General features: G+C 46.2%; 2 protein-coding genes across 4 annotated transcripts in view; both read right to left on the reverse strand.

Moving 5' to 3' along the window:
* The window catches only part of Fbxl4 (F box and leucine-rich-repeat gene 4), a 53,584-nt gene extending 52,336 nt beyond the window's left edge, over positions 1 to 1,248 (reverse strand). Inside the window, exons 1-2 of the mRNA XM_077698701.1 lie at positions 974 to 1,248; positions 601 to 700 (exon numbers count right to left, since the gene is read on the reverse strand). Coding sequence (XP_077554827.1) covers positions 601 to 700; positions 974 to 1,129 — 256 coding nt within the window. The 5' untranslated portion in view covers positions 1,130 to 1,248. The remainder of the gene's footprint in view (positions 1 to 600; positions 701 to 973) is intronic.
* Positions 1,249 to 2,198: 950 nt separating this feature from the next.
* On the reverse strand, positions 2,199 to 8,949 carry Arf1 (ADP-ribosylation factor 1). 3 transcript variants are annotated; one of them, XM_077698702.1, is made up of 5 exons: positions 8,834 to 8,949; positions 7,897 to 8,099; positions 5,892 to 6,002; positions 4,518 to 4,642; positions 2,199 to 3,260 (listed from the first exon to the last, which is right to left on the reverse strand). In XM_077698702.1, exons 2-5 carry the CDS (start codon positions 8,042 to 8,044, stop codon positions 3,099 to 3,101), a joined length of 546 nt encoding a protein of 181 aa, XP_077554828.1. In that variant the 5' UTR covers positions 8,045 to 8,099; positions 8,834 to 8,949; the 3' UTR covers positions 2,199 to 3,098. The 3 variants fall into 3 exon arrangements, with proteins under 3 accessions (XP_077554828.1, XP_077554830.1, XP_077554829.1); XM_077698704.1 differs by lacking the exon at positions 8,834 to 8,949 and adding an exon at positions 8,710 to 8,833; XM_077698703.1 differs by lacking the exon at positions 8,834 to 8,949 and adding an exon at positions 8,666 to 8,794.
* Between the last annotated feature and the right edge of the window lie 6,092 nt (positions 8,950 to 15,041).

Below are 15,041 nucleotides of genomic sequence, written 5' to 3' on the forward strand. Positions count from 1 at the left end.
ACCGGCCCGACCAGTTTTTTAAACAGCGGACCGGTTGCCGGTCCACATCTAAAACCGGCCGTCATTGGCCGGTTTTTCGGCCCTTGTGCCATCATTATGTCCGTTGTGGCATTTTAGAAGCATCAATTCAACAACTAAGACGATGAATATGTGTCGACAAGCTGCGCAAAGACACGCGAGCAGAGAAAATACGCGGGCGAGCGCGCTGCCTGAGATGTAGGGGGACCTAAGGGAGGAACAAAACAATGAAACGCTACCACCGCGGTCAGCAATTGCGGATACTTTTCAGTGAAATCACTTTCAGTACAAACGTTATGTTGATTTCTCTCTAAGAAAACACTGCAATAAATGGCACTGCATGTCAGAAACATGCCGTCTTTTTTTCAACACAAACTATACATTCTATATACCCCCCCCCCTCCCCCCCCCCCCCCCCCCCGAAGGGCCGGTTTTTTTGGGGGGGAAAAGGTGGCAACCCTAATAAGCAGTGCGGGCGCGACTGTCACAAAACACGCTCGCTTTGTGATAAGAATGAACCACATATTTCGGAGATTAGACTACGTACATATGTCCCGAGAAAACGCACAACGTCGCACGTACCAACGTAATCTTGGCTCTTGGCGTGCCTTTCCTTGGGTAGTATGGTTTTGAAGTTCCTATCCGATATTGAGTGTAGAAGCCACCACGGCCCGTAGGTGCGCTGTAAAGTCAAGGCAGCGATTAGATCCGGTCACGGTTCAAGGTAATCCGTATTTTTAAGGACACAGAAGGAATGCGCAGCGAGAGAATTCAATGAGGCGAGCGTTACAGGTGAGTCCAAGAAAATGACAGCCGCGTAGAGTGCGAATATTTCGCTTCAGAGAGTAGTCATGAATAGCCATCTCTTCTGCCGTCTTTGACCATTTAGGTTACGCATGTGACAGGCTATAAAGATTGTTCGGTAACATTTTTTTTGAAGCAGGACGAAACATACTGCGGAAAATGTCTCGGCATAGTCTCCGTATTCCGGGTACACTTCAGGACCTCCGACGACATTCACAGCTACGTACGATAAGCTGTTATAACTGCCATACTGCGAACTGTAGTCCGTAACCTCTTTAGCGTCCTGACAAATTACTTCCGAACTCATTTCAACGCCATAACGTCAGGCCGCCAGCACGAAAGGACCACCATAACAATGTTTTACCCAGTTATTGTGGACACAAACAAAAAACAAAACAGACGACGCTATGCACTGGATTGGATTGGATTAGCTGTTTGTTGGCCATATTGGCTTTGATATTACGGTGATATTATTAGCGCGTTGTTTGTTTTGTCGTTTTGTCCATGGTTTTGTCATCGTTGTCATGTCTTACCGACCCGTTTTTCCAGTGGTGCTATCCATGGTTTTATCGGAAGTGTAATCGTGCGCGATCAAACTGCAAGAAATTGCTTTTGCCACGGCACCAGTAGAGCGGTTGTGCAGGTGTGCCTCGCGCAGTATTTCTTTCTCTATGCCTCACGTGCGGCTGATCACGTGCTCGATGAGTCAGTGGGCGGAAAAACAGAACTGACAAAACGTCTCAACCCTTCGCCAGGCGTAAACTGAAACCTCTATTGTTTAGCTCATAGCTGCAAACTGCTCGCTCACGCGCGCCGCTCACTTGCAATTGGCGCAATTCATGCAGTTACTGCTGCGCCCGGCTGGCCGACCACGGCGCAACGAAAGCCTTGTCCGGGAGCTTTTCAAGCAGGCGCTCAACAATGCCTTCGAATGGTCTCCTTTTTCCCCATGCGCTGCTGGTCTCGTAAATGTAGTTCACAATACCACGCGTTAAACACGCCCAACTGGCGGTTACAAATGCGTCAACGCGCCAGGGATTCATTGGATGTGTTTCCATTTCGCTCTTACGACGTTCGCTCGGCAACGACGACACACGGGTGGTCTACGTAAATAGTGCTATCGCCCTTGCCACAAGCAATAATGTAAACACCAACACGCACTATAACAATCCTGCTTCCTGGGCGTTGCAATTTGGCAGATAGGGTACGGGTACTCCGATTATATGCCAAAAAAAAAGAAAAGCTGGGAAACTTGAACTGCACTCATACAAGCGTGAAACGTGCGTAATGCTTCGATCAAAGTATGAATGCGACTACGTTCTGCCAATGTAGTTGCAATAAGCAGGCGGGAAATGAGAACTCCGAGCCCAACAAAGTGAAGGTCCGTGTTTTTATTTTGTAATGAAAATTACAAGCATCTCAAGTACACTGAAGAAAAACAGTCAGTCCTAACAGGTACAGAAAAAAAAAAAAAAATTGTGAACAGCCTAAAGGACGAAAAATACAATAAAATACAAGCCTGGCCTGCTGCCAAATTAGCACACAATTGGGCCCAATCTTTCCGCACAGAAGTATGTACAATCATGCGCCTGTTGGTAGCACTTCTAAATACAAGCTCCCGCGCACAACAAAATAGAAAAGCAGCTTGTGAAACCATGCCTTTAATTCAGATTCAGCAGCACGGAGTACAAGAAGCACAGACGACGATCAGTCCATCCTTGCTGCACCGTGGACACACTCATCCGTATGCCTATGCTAGCCTTTCTGTGTGCCACCTCGAGTAGTGCCGCAAGGCACGGGAAGAAAAAAAAAAAAAAAAAGCTCGGTCAATTGCCCTGTACAGCATCGGGAAGGAAGGGAGGGATTAACCGGGACAACAACCTACGTTGTGGCGGCGTGCGAACTTGACTGGACCAGCAGACGGCTTAGCATGCAGACACGGATAGGTAGAAAAAAAAAAAAAAAAGGCAGGTGGTTTCTGGAAAGGTCACACAAGGAAGAACAGTGAAGGAGAGAAATACTGGTGGCAGACAGAAAGGCGGACGACGGAGCGAGAGGAAAAAGAAAAGTTAGCTGATGGGATTTGAAAGGGGGGCATAAAAAAAAAGCAGTCCTTCCCCTGTGCCTTCCTGTTTCCCCGCCCTCCGAAGTGGGAGGGGGAGTTCCTAGTGGATGAAGGCAAGTCCTCTCTCTCCTCTTCCCTCTTGGAAAAAAAGTGGTCTGCTCCTCCTCCTCCACACCACCACACCCGCGAGGACGCACGCACTCCTCCTCTTCTACTTCTGGTTCCTGAGCTGGTTGGAGAGCCAGTCGAGGCCTTCGTACAGGCCGTCGCCGCTGGTGGCACAGGTGGCCTGGATGTACCAGTTGCGGTTGCGCAGGGAGTGAAGGCCCAGCTTGTCGGTTATCTCAGCAGCGTTCATGGCATTTGGCAGGTCCTGGAAGAAGAGGGAGGATGGAGGGAGACGAACTTGCACCCAGCTCATAACACAAAGGTGCACAAAGGCAGGCAATCTGTCGTGAAAACTGAAGCCTTGAACAGGCTCACCTTGGCCCGTGCAACTTTGTGTTCACCGAACAAGGAAAACCAAAAATAGCAATTGCAAGTTTATCGCGCTAAATTACCAGCCAGCTTGTGAGGCACACCATTATAGTAAGATGGCACAGACTAAGTTCGAGCTACGTTTTCATTAGTCCGAAATGCACACTTGCCTTTGCCAAGCACTGCGGTAGATTGCAAGACTGCCAGTGCAAAATCGCTGCCATAGCGCGCATGAAGTTGACTGCTCTCCCCATTTTTAAATATTCACACTGCGCAAGTCATCCCCACTAAGACTATGGTAGAAAATTTGGGGTGGGCGTTCCTAGCAGGTGCTATGAAGCAGCCTTCTGTAAAGTGTGAATCTGTAGCCTGAAGACAAATCTGAGAGGTGGATGACATTGCGGTGGAGTGATATTCCACTCCGAGGCAAGTACCAGCCTGGCACTTCCAGCGACACAGAACATTAATTGAAATGTGTCAATAAGTTGAGAGAATGTTTTACAGTACCAAAAACTACAAGTCGAGAAAAAAAAAACACATTGCTGGGGTTTGTACCTCTGTCGCAACTCTGCCCCCAGGCTACTAAAGCTGAACAGCATCTTTTAGAAGTTGCCCTAAAGAATAGGGGTATCACAAGAGAACCAGTAGGTGGTGCACGTGCATGCAAGAAATGCCAGATTTACATCCATCTTAGAACAATGTTGCCGCAGTGGAGCATTCCAGATCTTTGTGGATTGACTTTGCTTTTCAGAGATGGTCTCAATTAGGACAGCAGCACAACAAAAGTTACGAGTACAGACGTTTTTTTAGATGCGTTTTTAGCGCATATGCCACAGTGCAGTTACTGAAACCAACCCTGCCTGTTTAATCCTGTAGCCGAGTTGAGAATTTAAACCAACATTCTCGCCTCAAGGCAAAGCACGGAGGAGTTAATGTAAAAGCGGTTCAGTCTTCCGCCAAAGACTTGGCCGATGCAACTCAGAATCAAGACTACTGATGACCTCGTACACAGTGAGAGCCTCGGCCACTGCAGTTGCACAGCTTTCTAGGAACAAGCGAAACGGCCAAATCTCACAAATGCACTGCACTGCTTATTCGAATTCCCCCGTCAGCTACTAGGCACAGAAGGGCTCCCCCAAAACGGTCCACGTACCTGCTTGTTGGCAAAGATGAGCAGAACGGCATCCCTGAGCTCGTCCTCGGCGAGCATCCGCATCAGCTCCTCCTTGGCCTCGCTAATTCGCTCCCTGTCATTGCTGTCCACCACGAATATCAAGCCTGAAATGGGAAAGAGCACAGTTGGGCACCCCAGACTTCGACCAGCCAACTGGCCCTCGCGACATTTCTGTTTTGGGCAACAAGGTGCCGTTCCACCGCAGTTGGGCATCCGAGAGGCAGGACTGCCGTCCGTTCCCAGCAGGCATTCTCAGTCCTGTAGGCGACATTTCAAGCCACTGAAGGGTCTCCAGTACAGCTGTCAAAATCACTTGTCAGCCTTCTAAAACTACCACGAACGACTTGCCTTATGGAGACACTTTCATGTGAACTATACTTCGGTCAACTCAAGAAAAAGTTGCTCCTGCGCCATCTCCAACGCAGCCAGCTGCTGTTCAACTAGAAGAGTTACTGCGGGTATTTTGAACGTGACACGAGTAGTCTCCCCGATTTTTCGGACTTCCATCTGCTTATAAATTACTGCAGCAATGACAGGCGCTACGCGAGAAAAAGCAGACAAGGACACGCAGTAAACGAAATCTTTCAAAATGCATGGATGCATTGGCATCTGGGTCCGGTTCTTTGGCGGCGTATCTTTCAAAATGCACGGATGCATTGGCATCTGGGTCCGGTTCTTTGGCGGCGTGACACTGACTTACTGCAGTTCTTAAGTTGTAGCCAAATATAGACACAGGCGTTTTTGCCTTTTGCCTCCATTAGAAAAGCAGCCACAGCAGTAGGGAATCAAACTCATCCTAGTGTTCAGCAGCACAATGCCTTAGCCACTGAGTCACCGCTGCGGGAGCAAGCTTACATGTAGCAGAGGACAAATGAGAGAAAACGTGCAATTTAACCATCCTTATTATAGTTAAATCACTAAAACGTAGTCCATGGCATGCTGCTACAGGTGTCCTGCAACCACAAATGGGATCTTCTCTTGGAAGAAATCTCTTGCAGGTACTCTGGCCAACAAATTTTCTGGACTTGTGGTTGACAGCCCTTTAAAAAACAAACCTTCCCTCATTAACCTTTAACATTATTCAGACCTGGCTCTACATAATCCCATAATGACCCTTGAAAATTGCACAAAGTTATGATTTAGGAGTGATTAGTTATCAAGCGACTAGGGGGAAGAAGTACGCCAGCCATTGAAGTTTTTTCTTTTTTAGTTTAAAGGTATGCCTTTTTGTGAAGGGTTGCATCTTGAAAAACATTTGTGTATTATGCATGGTACACAGTCGACCTGAGTGCTGGACCTGACTTACATGCAATGTTTGTCCACATCGAAATGAAAGCCAAGATGCATGCATACCTTGCGTGTTCTGGAAATAGTGACGCCACAGTGGGCGAATCTTGTCTTGGCCACCAACATCCCAAACTGTGAAGCTGATGTTTTTGTATTCTACTGTCTCCACGTTAAAGCCTGAAACAGAGACAGAAGCACTTGCAATGACTGCGAGGGGGGAAGGTTGCATCAGCACATCTGGTTTTGCCCGTGTGCAAAAAATTTACGCAAACCCATACCACTAAACACTGCCCACAGCCCGGGGGAAAGCCTTCAACGCTTTCTGCAGACCTGGCAGGCAACTGTGCAAGACTTGCAACAGTTGCGTCAGCTCTGCTCCTGAAGGTTATATCGTTGGGACAAGCAAAGGTATATTCACAGAAAATGGCATCAGCCAGGAAATCTTCCTTGCCAGAAAACAAATTAGGTGTCACTCAGTTTTTTGCCCCACAAACTACACATTAAGGCTATTGACCCCTGTTTTGGCGACACTTCTTTTACATAAATTTTTCAGAAAAAAGAGGCAACACAAGTTCGCAAGTTTATGGCAAAGATTGTGCCATTCACAGTGCAGATGCTGTCATATACGAGCTGTGGTGACAACGACAAGATTTCCTTGGCGCAGGGGCATCATGAAAATCTATCATGGCTTGCCCTAGTTCGGCCCTGCAAAAAATGTAGGTTTTGCAACTTCGCTCACAAGTGCCGCAGTATTTTAGGATACAGACATCTCACTGCTGCAATACTGAAGGCAACATTTTTTAATTTCATCACTGGAAATCACTGTCAGCAGTACTGGCCCTGACAAACGGTACCAGTACAGCACTTTCACCAGGATATAAACAAGGAACTGTACTAAAAACCAGATTTCTTGTACTATGAGTTTGCAAATTTATCACATTTACGTAAATGTTTAATGGTGCCATTGTTAGACCCATGGGCATATTTAGATGAGGGGGATAGCACTACAATTTCATAATATTGGCTGATGTTATGCTGCTGATTATTTGTTTGCATAAATAGAAAGAATGAATATGTGGAAGGATAATTTTGAACCATTGTCAAATGGATTCAATACTGATTTTTACAAGCCTACAGTCTCTGCCTTCCTACTAGTATTCTGAATGTGCAAATTGTGTCTTTACCATACCTCAAAATCACTTCAGGGCCGCTGCCACTGCAAGACCATTATCTAGAAATAAATCTCTACTGATGCGAAGTACAGGAGCAAAAATGTCTGAACAAGGATCTCACTCAAAAACATCCATTAAATGTTACATACTCAAAAATGGAGAGCAAGAAGTTATTCAGAGCTTTCATTTGAAGTTTTCATATGCAATACAAGAGCTGAAAAATTCACTTCTAAACATTGCGACGTTGAAATTGTATTCAGAAGTAGTTAAAGCAAGCTTCATAAGCCAAGGCTTTCCTCCAAATTACAGCTACTGTGGTTCAAGGAATATCCAGAAATGCACCATATTAGGGTTGCCCATACTTTTCCTAACCTTCAGAGCATCAAAATCTATAAAAACCCCACCTTAAGAAATCCAAAACGTGCACAACACATACTGTGGTACCCGTTCGGGAGGCGGAGCCATATCAAGAGACTGGGAACTTTAATTTCAGTGAGATTAACTTTTGTACTCTTTCGCATTTCCTGCAGGTTTAGTTATAGGCACTTCCCCCTTCCGGCAAGCCTCGTTCACCGAGACTAATGCAAGGGCTGGGCGTTCACGCCCTAAACTTTGACAAGGCCAGCGCTCCACAAAACAGCTGTAGCAGAGCAGCCAGGTACCGAGCAAAGCGAACAAACCAACAGCGCGCTGCAATCGAATGGTGTGCAACGTTCGGCCATCGAAAATAAGTAGCAGCTGCTGCCAGCCGCAGACAATCGCACATGTGCCCTTCCAAGAACATTACGGAAACGGGCAAACCAGAGCGAAGAGGTTAAAGAAGAAAAAAGGAGGCCGGCGAGATAACAGACGCGACCCGGCAGGGAGGCGAAGACGCAACGCCGTTGCGCATCACTCACCGATGGTAGGAATGGTCGTGACGATTTCGCCCAGCTTGAGTTTGTACAGAATTGTGGTCTTTCCGGCAGCGTCCAGACCGACCATCAGGATCCTCATCTCTTTTTTGCCGAAGAGGCCTTTGAACAAGTTAGCGAATATGTTCCCCATGGTGAGAGAGGTGCGCCTGGGAAGTTACTTTTTTCTCCAAATGCTGGGCTACCACCTGCGTAGGAAAAGGGGGGGAAACGAGATGGGCCGTGAGGCTGCGAAGTCTACAAACCGCCACAGGGTGACATTCCCGTCAACGCCGCACGTCTGCTAACACGGATGACAAGCGTTCGGGCAGCCACCGACTGCGGAACACAGCGCAACCGACGCCCCACACACGTTATTGCGCTTCAAAGAAGGCTTAGTTGCCACCGCTACGCCGCACTGTCATGTCAAAAACCCGTGTCCGGGTCTGTTTTAAGCATTTAGCGGCAACAGGGCGATCCTTACAGACTTCACAAATGAAGTGCACCAACTTCGAAAAAGTACTGAGCGAAATATACGGCACTGCACCATATTTCATCACAAAAATTTAGCGAACACTCGGACCCTGAATGAAGGCGAGGCACGGCATGGAACGAGGTTTGTCAGAGCGAGTATTTCTACTTCTGCGGCTCGATAATCAGCCGGTAACGTCGCGGGCAACAGCAAAGCCTCTAAGTTACGTTCATAATCAATTATTCACCAAGTTTAGCCTCAGCTAGGCTATAAAATGGCGCTAAAAGGACGTGTTCTACGAACCACTCCGATGTTCGGCGATACAATTACGAAACAGGAAGATTCACCAGAAAATTCTGCGCAGCACACCGCACCTACGCGACGTTACACGAGCTCTCGAGGACTAAAACACGGAATAAAGGCGAACAGACAGCGGAAACAAGACGTTGAAGGCGCACCAACCACACGTACCGGCAGCACGGGCGACAAAATATGGCGGAGGTGGAACGGTGAACTCCAAGAAAAAAGCCACGTCACAAACGTGCGTGACGTCGCTATCAGCGTCTTTCTTTTCTTTACTGCGGCATCTGTGCGAAAAAAAAGAAAAAAAAGTTACACGTGATATGCTGAACTCATTGTTATACTTAACTCTCTTTGCAATTAAAATTGTTTCAGTTTTACAAACTTTTGGTCTACGGCCCAATTTTCACGATTTCCATACATTCACCGATAGATTTAAATTGTTTTAACGTGGGACGCTCCAGCATTGTTTTTCTCTACTTTTTCAAGGCAAAGGCGTTACCCACACAGCTTTTATTGTCATACAAATACCTTTGTCTATGAGGCATTGCATTTTTGATAGGCCGCACTATCGGCCAAATCCACTTATTTGTGGCGGCCTCTGTTGACTCTGTCGTTTTGTCTTTTTTTTTATAAATGACGCTGATGACGCCAAACATTCCGTCACGCTGACGTGATCGAGCGCGTGAAACCCCTGTTTTGCGGTGAAACGTACGTTACACGCGTGACGTGGTTTGGTCGTGCGTGGTTGTGAGAGCGTGTCTGGGTTTGGCAATTTGCTGTCCTGAATGTATCCACAGCTTTGCAATGCCCTGCTTCTGGTTTTGTTTTTCCCGACTTGCAAGTACCTACCCGTTTTCGCACCAAACAGCGCAAATATATACATATTACGATTATTTACGGAGAAGCCGACATGAAACGAAACTAAGGGAACCATGATGAGAAAATATAAATTAGGTTCATTGAACGTGATTGTGTGATTGCAGTGGCGTTTTAGGGCATATATTTAATCGCACTGCCGGAGTGCTGTTACATTCTTCGCACCACAGAAATATTGACGCCGCTCCAGCATAGTTGTGCAGCTGGAAATGTGGACGTTTGTCAACATTTGTGATTTTTTAGATGCGGAGCGTCTTATGCTCGGGGGTATGTCCCGCGACGTCGGTGGTGGTCCGGCGTCCGCACACCACCGTTTCTTGGCCAATCCCCCACGTCTTATACTCGGGGGTATGTCCCGCGGCGTCGGCGGTGGTCCGGCGTCCGCACACCACCGTTTCTTGGCCAATCCCCCACGTGGGTACGTGCTTTAGAAGAGGAACAACAACAACTCCAGTTGTGCTTGCGCTTGACTCCGTGATTCTTCAGATGAAGTAGGATGGAAGCAACAGTCCCGTCAGTGAGTGTGCTGACGCAATTAAGTGAGAGCATCAGCGCAAACACTAACAGCAATTACACCCAACTACAATCCACGGAACGTGTATCGATCTCGTCTTTACCAACTGCAACGGCGGCGACTACATACAACCGCTGCTATGAGGTACACTGACTGTGCACTTCAGCGACCATAAGGCCGTCATACTCAAAGTAAGAAGACGTGCAAACCTAAATAAAGACCTTTAGATACCATTTCAATCTCGTCTCACTCGCGTACGTATATACGCATACAATAAGGAAAATTACACCCATCTCCCCGAAGGGAACCATGAGTAGGATATATGAGCATTACGGGGTCCACTACATTTCCACCAAATTTGGCTAACAAACATAATGGAAACGCAAACGGAACCCCCATGACGCTCCGCATCCTACTCACGGTTCCCTTCGGGGAGATGGGTGTAATTTTTTTTCTGCGTGAAAACAGCTAGCCTTTGCAGGCGGGAGTGGACTTGAACGATTTATCAAGAGCCGGTTCTTTCACGCTAAACAAGCGGAAATTTTGTCGTTACAGTCCTATAAACATCACCCGCCGTTGTGGTGCATTGTATTGAGCCAAAGGTCGCGGGTTCAATTCCCAGCCACGGCGGCCGCTAAGCTGACGGAGGCAAGACAATTCCTGATGTGTGGTGGTGTAGCCCGAAACAAAGCTCATTCCCGTTTGAACCCGTCCCGTTTGAACCCATTCCCGAAATGCCCTTCCTGTTCGGCCTGTCCCGTGTGCACGCAATCCCAAAAACGCCCTTACAGTTTCAACCCACTCCCAAAATGCCCTTCCCATTTGAACCCGTATCATTTCAACCCATTCAAATTTCTGAAAATATGCATTACTGTTTTTGAAAGTTTCCCCAAAAATCTGCATCCAAGAAACGGGCCATGCATTACTGTAAAAACGTCTACATAGAAATTTATCTGGAATTGAGCATATGGCTCATATTTTTCCGGCCGATAAAAGTTTGCGAATGTCTAAGGCCGATACTGTGCTTTTGAAGCTTTTTGAAGAAGGAAATGCTTCCACATTTCACGTTTGTCTGGCTGTACGGAATCAAAAAAGTTTGTTTGTTCATTCATGACTATCGTCATAAAAGTAACAATCGTGCTGAAACAATTAATTATGCACTCTGAAGACTTTTTTCCAGCACTGGTGCTTCTAGCAGCCACCACGACGAACTAATCAGTCAGGGCTGGGAAGATTTCGCTGTCAAAAAACGTGTGCACAAAAATGCTGCATTGATGTGGGTTCAAATTCCGACAATTTCACGGTTTTTTATAATCAAGAAGCATGCACCCAAGTGGAACTGTACCTAATGCAAGGACCCAGTCGATGGAACTGTGTGCATTGCATGTGATGGATGTCTGTAATGGCATTTCACAGAAAAGTTCTCAAGCCGGTAGCTGGTTTCGCAAAAACTGTTTGAAGCATTATAGATGAATGACTACCTAAATGTTTGCTTTTGCTTTTCCACGTACCACGTACCTTTGTATTATTCGTATACATTACACACAAAAGAATACAGTTTGAGTGTTTTTAATCCCTGAATGAAAAATGTGTGTGAACCATTTTCACCGAGAAAAAATTTCAGCTGTAGACTTCAATGGCTAAAGTTGGGCAAGTTGGTGTTCCATAATCTTGAATTCACAGCGCAAACAAGAAACGAGGACGATAGGGATGGCAATGGCCGTTCTTTTACAGACATTTGCATATAAAGTGACTGTTAGCCACTAGGGGTGGGCGATTGATCGATTAACATTCCAATTAATCGATTAATGCTTTAGTTGCGATTAATTTTTTTCATTGGTTAATCGGTTGATGTCACGTGATCGAAATGAAACAAGGGTGTCATGGTAAATTGTGCGCAAGCATGTTGAGGTTCATATTCACGCTCGAATAACCTGCCTTACTTCACGACAGAAGACGATGCAAGCATGCTCAGAGATAATAGTGATTAAAACCGCAAGCTGATATTTAAGACAGACGGGAAGATGGCTACTCTGAGTACAAATATACACTGTACAAAAAGCGGCGGGCATTTCCACCGTTTTACCCTTATATGAACCAACAATGGCGTAAGTAAACCACGATTAATCGAAGCCCCCTGCAGTTACGAAGCGTGGTAATGTTCCCGATTCTAGAAATAGTGCGAGTGACGAATGCAGTGATAAGCGTCCCGCCCGCATCAGTGCCAAGATAAGGATCTGCTCAGCTCATCTGGGATGTCTGTGATGTGATAGCCTGACTTGGCCCTCTTGTTATTCTTCTCTCTTTCTGCTCTATCGTTTCATACCCCCTCTACTCCACTTCCCCCATGCTGGGTTGTATGCAGGTGAGCGCCTATACCGAGCTCAATAATATCCCTACTGCACTTCCTTTCCCTTCCTCTTCCCTCAAACCACTACAAAAAGCTGCCAACAGGCTTAGGAGCATACTGACAATATTTATTATATTTTTGTAATTATTATCAAATATTATTTGTATCATTTTCTTCGTCAACTAATGCAACCAATTAATCAATTAATTAACCGATTAAAGCCTATCGATTAATTGGATTAAAATTTTTCATCGACGCCCAGCCCTATTAGCCACACATTAAAATGGATCACACCACTGGCTTGGCCCATTATAGTAGTTGCCGCTTTTATAAAATACACTTTTTTTGTAGTTAGCTATATTTGGTAATTATATTTCACGAGATCTTTTTCCTGCATAGAAATAGAACAGTAGTCCTGTACTACCCCTAATAAATTATTGTTTGTTAAAAGACCCAACTTCATTCTCGGCAAGTGCTACGGACGCTACAAACTGGCCCTGCGACCGTGGAAAGGTTATATTTTGTTAATTCTCTTTTCCTTTATTGTGTGTGTTGCATATGGAAAGTGCATGTTCATTCGTATATAAAACAACTCAATACTTTAAAACTGAGATATGCAACCATCGGGACTAGAGAGAGAGAGAGAAAACACTTTATTGGCTGAGGAAGCGACCAAGGTCCGCGCGTGGCCGTCTGATCAGGACTAGAACCCACACTGCTGCCAGAGTACGCACGCGAGCAACACGTTCCAGACTGCTTGACCAACGTTGAAGCAGACGGAAGGGTGCGGTTTCAGCTGTAATTCACCAACAATGCACCGGCTCAGATGTAAGAGCAACCTACGTGTTTTTTTTTAAATCGGCACCATGTATCGTAAAATGGACCACTCCAATAAAGTTCTAGTTTATTAGGGCGTCTCCATACTTTGGCTGTGCCAGACGTAACGTTTTTTTACGGTGTAATACGTTTGATGTAACTTCAATTGAATTTTCAGGTTACGGTGGACACAAGTAATTTTTTACTTTTGGTTACGTCGGACGTAACTGAAAACATGGGGTTAAAATACAATCAGATGTAACTTTAATTTCAAAAATCGCATGCCTCGGTCTTAGTCACCTGAGTCGAACTGGGTACTTTATTCCAGGAACGGGATAAACGGGAAAATACGAAACAGGAAGGTCGGTTTGTACCAGGTTGAAACAGGAGGGAACAAACGAGAAGGTTGAAATGGGAATGGGTTCTGACGGGAACCTGCCATGTCGGGTGTGTGGCACCTCACAGCTCAGCTGTATCTCCGGCGTGCGAAACCCCATTTTAAAGACTTTGGCACCGGCACAGGAGCAAGGCTGATTCTGCTTAAGGAACACAGCATTCCGTCATGCTAACGCGTAAAGTACGCACCTTCTGAACTAGCGCCCATTGCAACTCTGCATGCATGGCTGTTGCAGCTGATACCGAGTTCATCGAACGATAATTATAAACGCTCGCAGCACACATCTTACCATATTTACCATTATGTGGTTGTCCAGGAGCGGCTGCACAGACCAAAATCCTTGGCCCCGGCAAACACGAAACAAACAATTCTTTGTGCTTTCAACTCCACCATGCCGCAGCCCAATTGCATGCCATGTACACTTGCCTTCAGCATTTTATCCCTCTGGTTCACTTACCACATCTGTGAACGCTGCCTTTACATGACAATATTTCATTACTTGGCTCAGGAGAAAGCTAGATAGGACAACTTTATTATATGGCCCAGAGGAGGTCAAAGGGAAGGAAAGGTGGGAGCCCTGTTTCTCTGCCTCCCCCCTTCAGGAAGTCCTTGAACCCCAAAGGTGTTTTTGGCCATCCTGACCACCTGAACTTGCAAGTCTGGATCTGTGCTGAGCAGTGCAGTCTCCCTTTGCTCTGACGTAGTCATGCCTAATTAGGAAGAGTAGCAGTCATTGCCGCTCTCTTCGTCTGGGGAAATCATCTGACTACTCTTCAGAGGGCACGACTGTATTTCATGTGTTGAAGGTCTGCCCAGTCTCGCCCATACCTTACAATCTCCAGTGTGTAGCCTGGTGTAACAGCGGCTGTATGTCAAACGAGTTCTTTGAGAATATATTGCTCTCCCTGATCAGGCCAGTTGAAGTGAGCCCCCTTCATTTCCCTGTATAGTGCAACACATGACACTTGTTAGTCCTCGGTTAGGCCAACAGCTTGTATTGGCGTTGAAGTCCAGGCGCTGCAAAAGTGGGAGGATTGTGATGCAAATGTACAATCTACGGCTACAAGCGTGGAGCTGGGGCACATATTTGACGACCCACTAACAGAACAAAAATGAGGGGGAAAAAAATCACAAAGCTCGCTTTATTGTGCAACCAAAATCTTTCCAACCAGTCACCTTTCATAACCTTAATTCAGAAAAGCGGTGGTGCAGCGAAGCAGTGCAGTGAAAGAGGCAAAGGCAGATGCCATGCGAGTGGTAGCGAAAATTTGCCATCGCACCTGTTTGTACGTATATCCGGTGGTGTGGCTTGAAGAAACAAAAACCGCAATAAAAAAAATCTGCTGTGATGTGCCACGAAAAAGTTGCAATAGCTGACACTGAATGTGAAATATAAAATATTTCTTGCTGTCTGTACCATACA

This window comes from Haemaphysalis longicornis, unplaced genomic scaffold (genome assembly GCF_048455015.1).
Source record: "Haemaphysalis longicornis isolate Haplotype H1 unplaced genomic scaffold, Haemaphysalis longicornis Haplotype H1 scaffold_2, whole genome shotgun sequence".
NCBI classification, from domain to species: Eukaryota; Metazoa; Arthropoda; class Arachnida; order Ixodida; family Ixodidae; genus Haemaphysalis; species Haemaphysalis longicornis.

Bases quoted from the DNA above. Each gene is read 5' to 3' on its own strand.
- Arf1 (XM_077698702.1), bottom strand. From the start codon at position 8,044: ATGGGGAACATATTCGCTAACTTGTTCAAAGGCCTCTTCGGCAAAAAA. The intron at 4,643-5,891 runs GTATGCATGCAT...TTCCCATTTCAG, and splicing joins CTATTTCCAGAACACGCAAG to GCTTGATATTCGTGGTGGAC. The intron at 3,261-4,517 runs GTACGTGGACCG...CTCTTCTTCCAG, and splicing joins TCATCTTTGCCAACAAGCAG to GACCTGCCAAATGCCATGAA.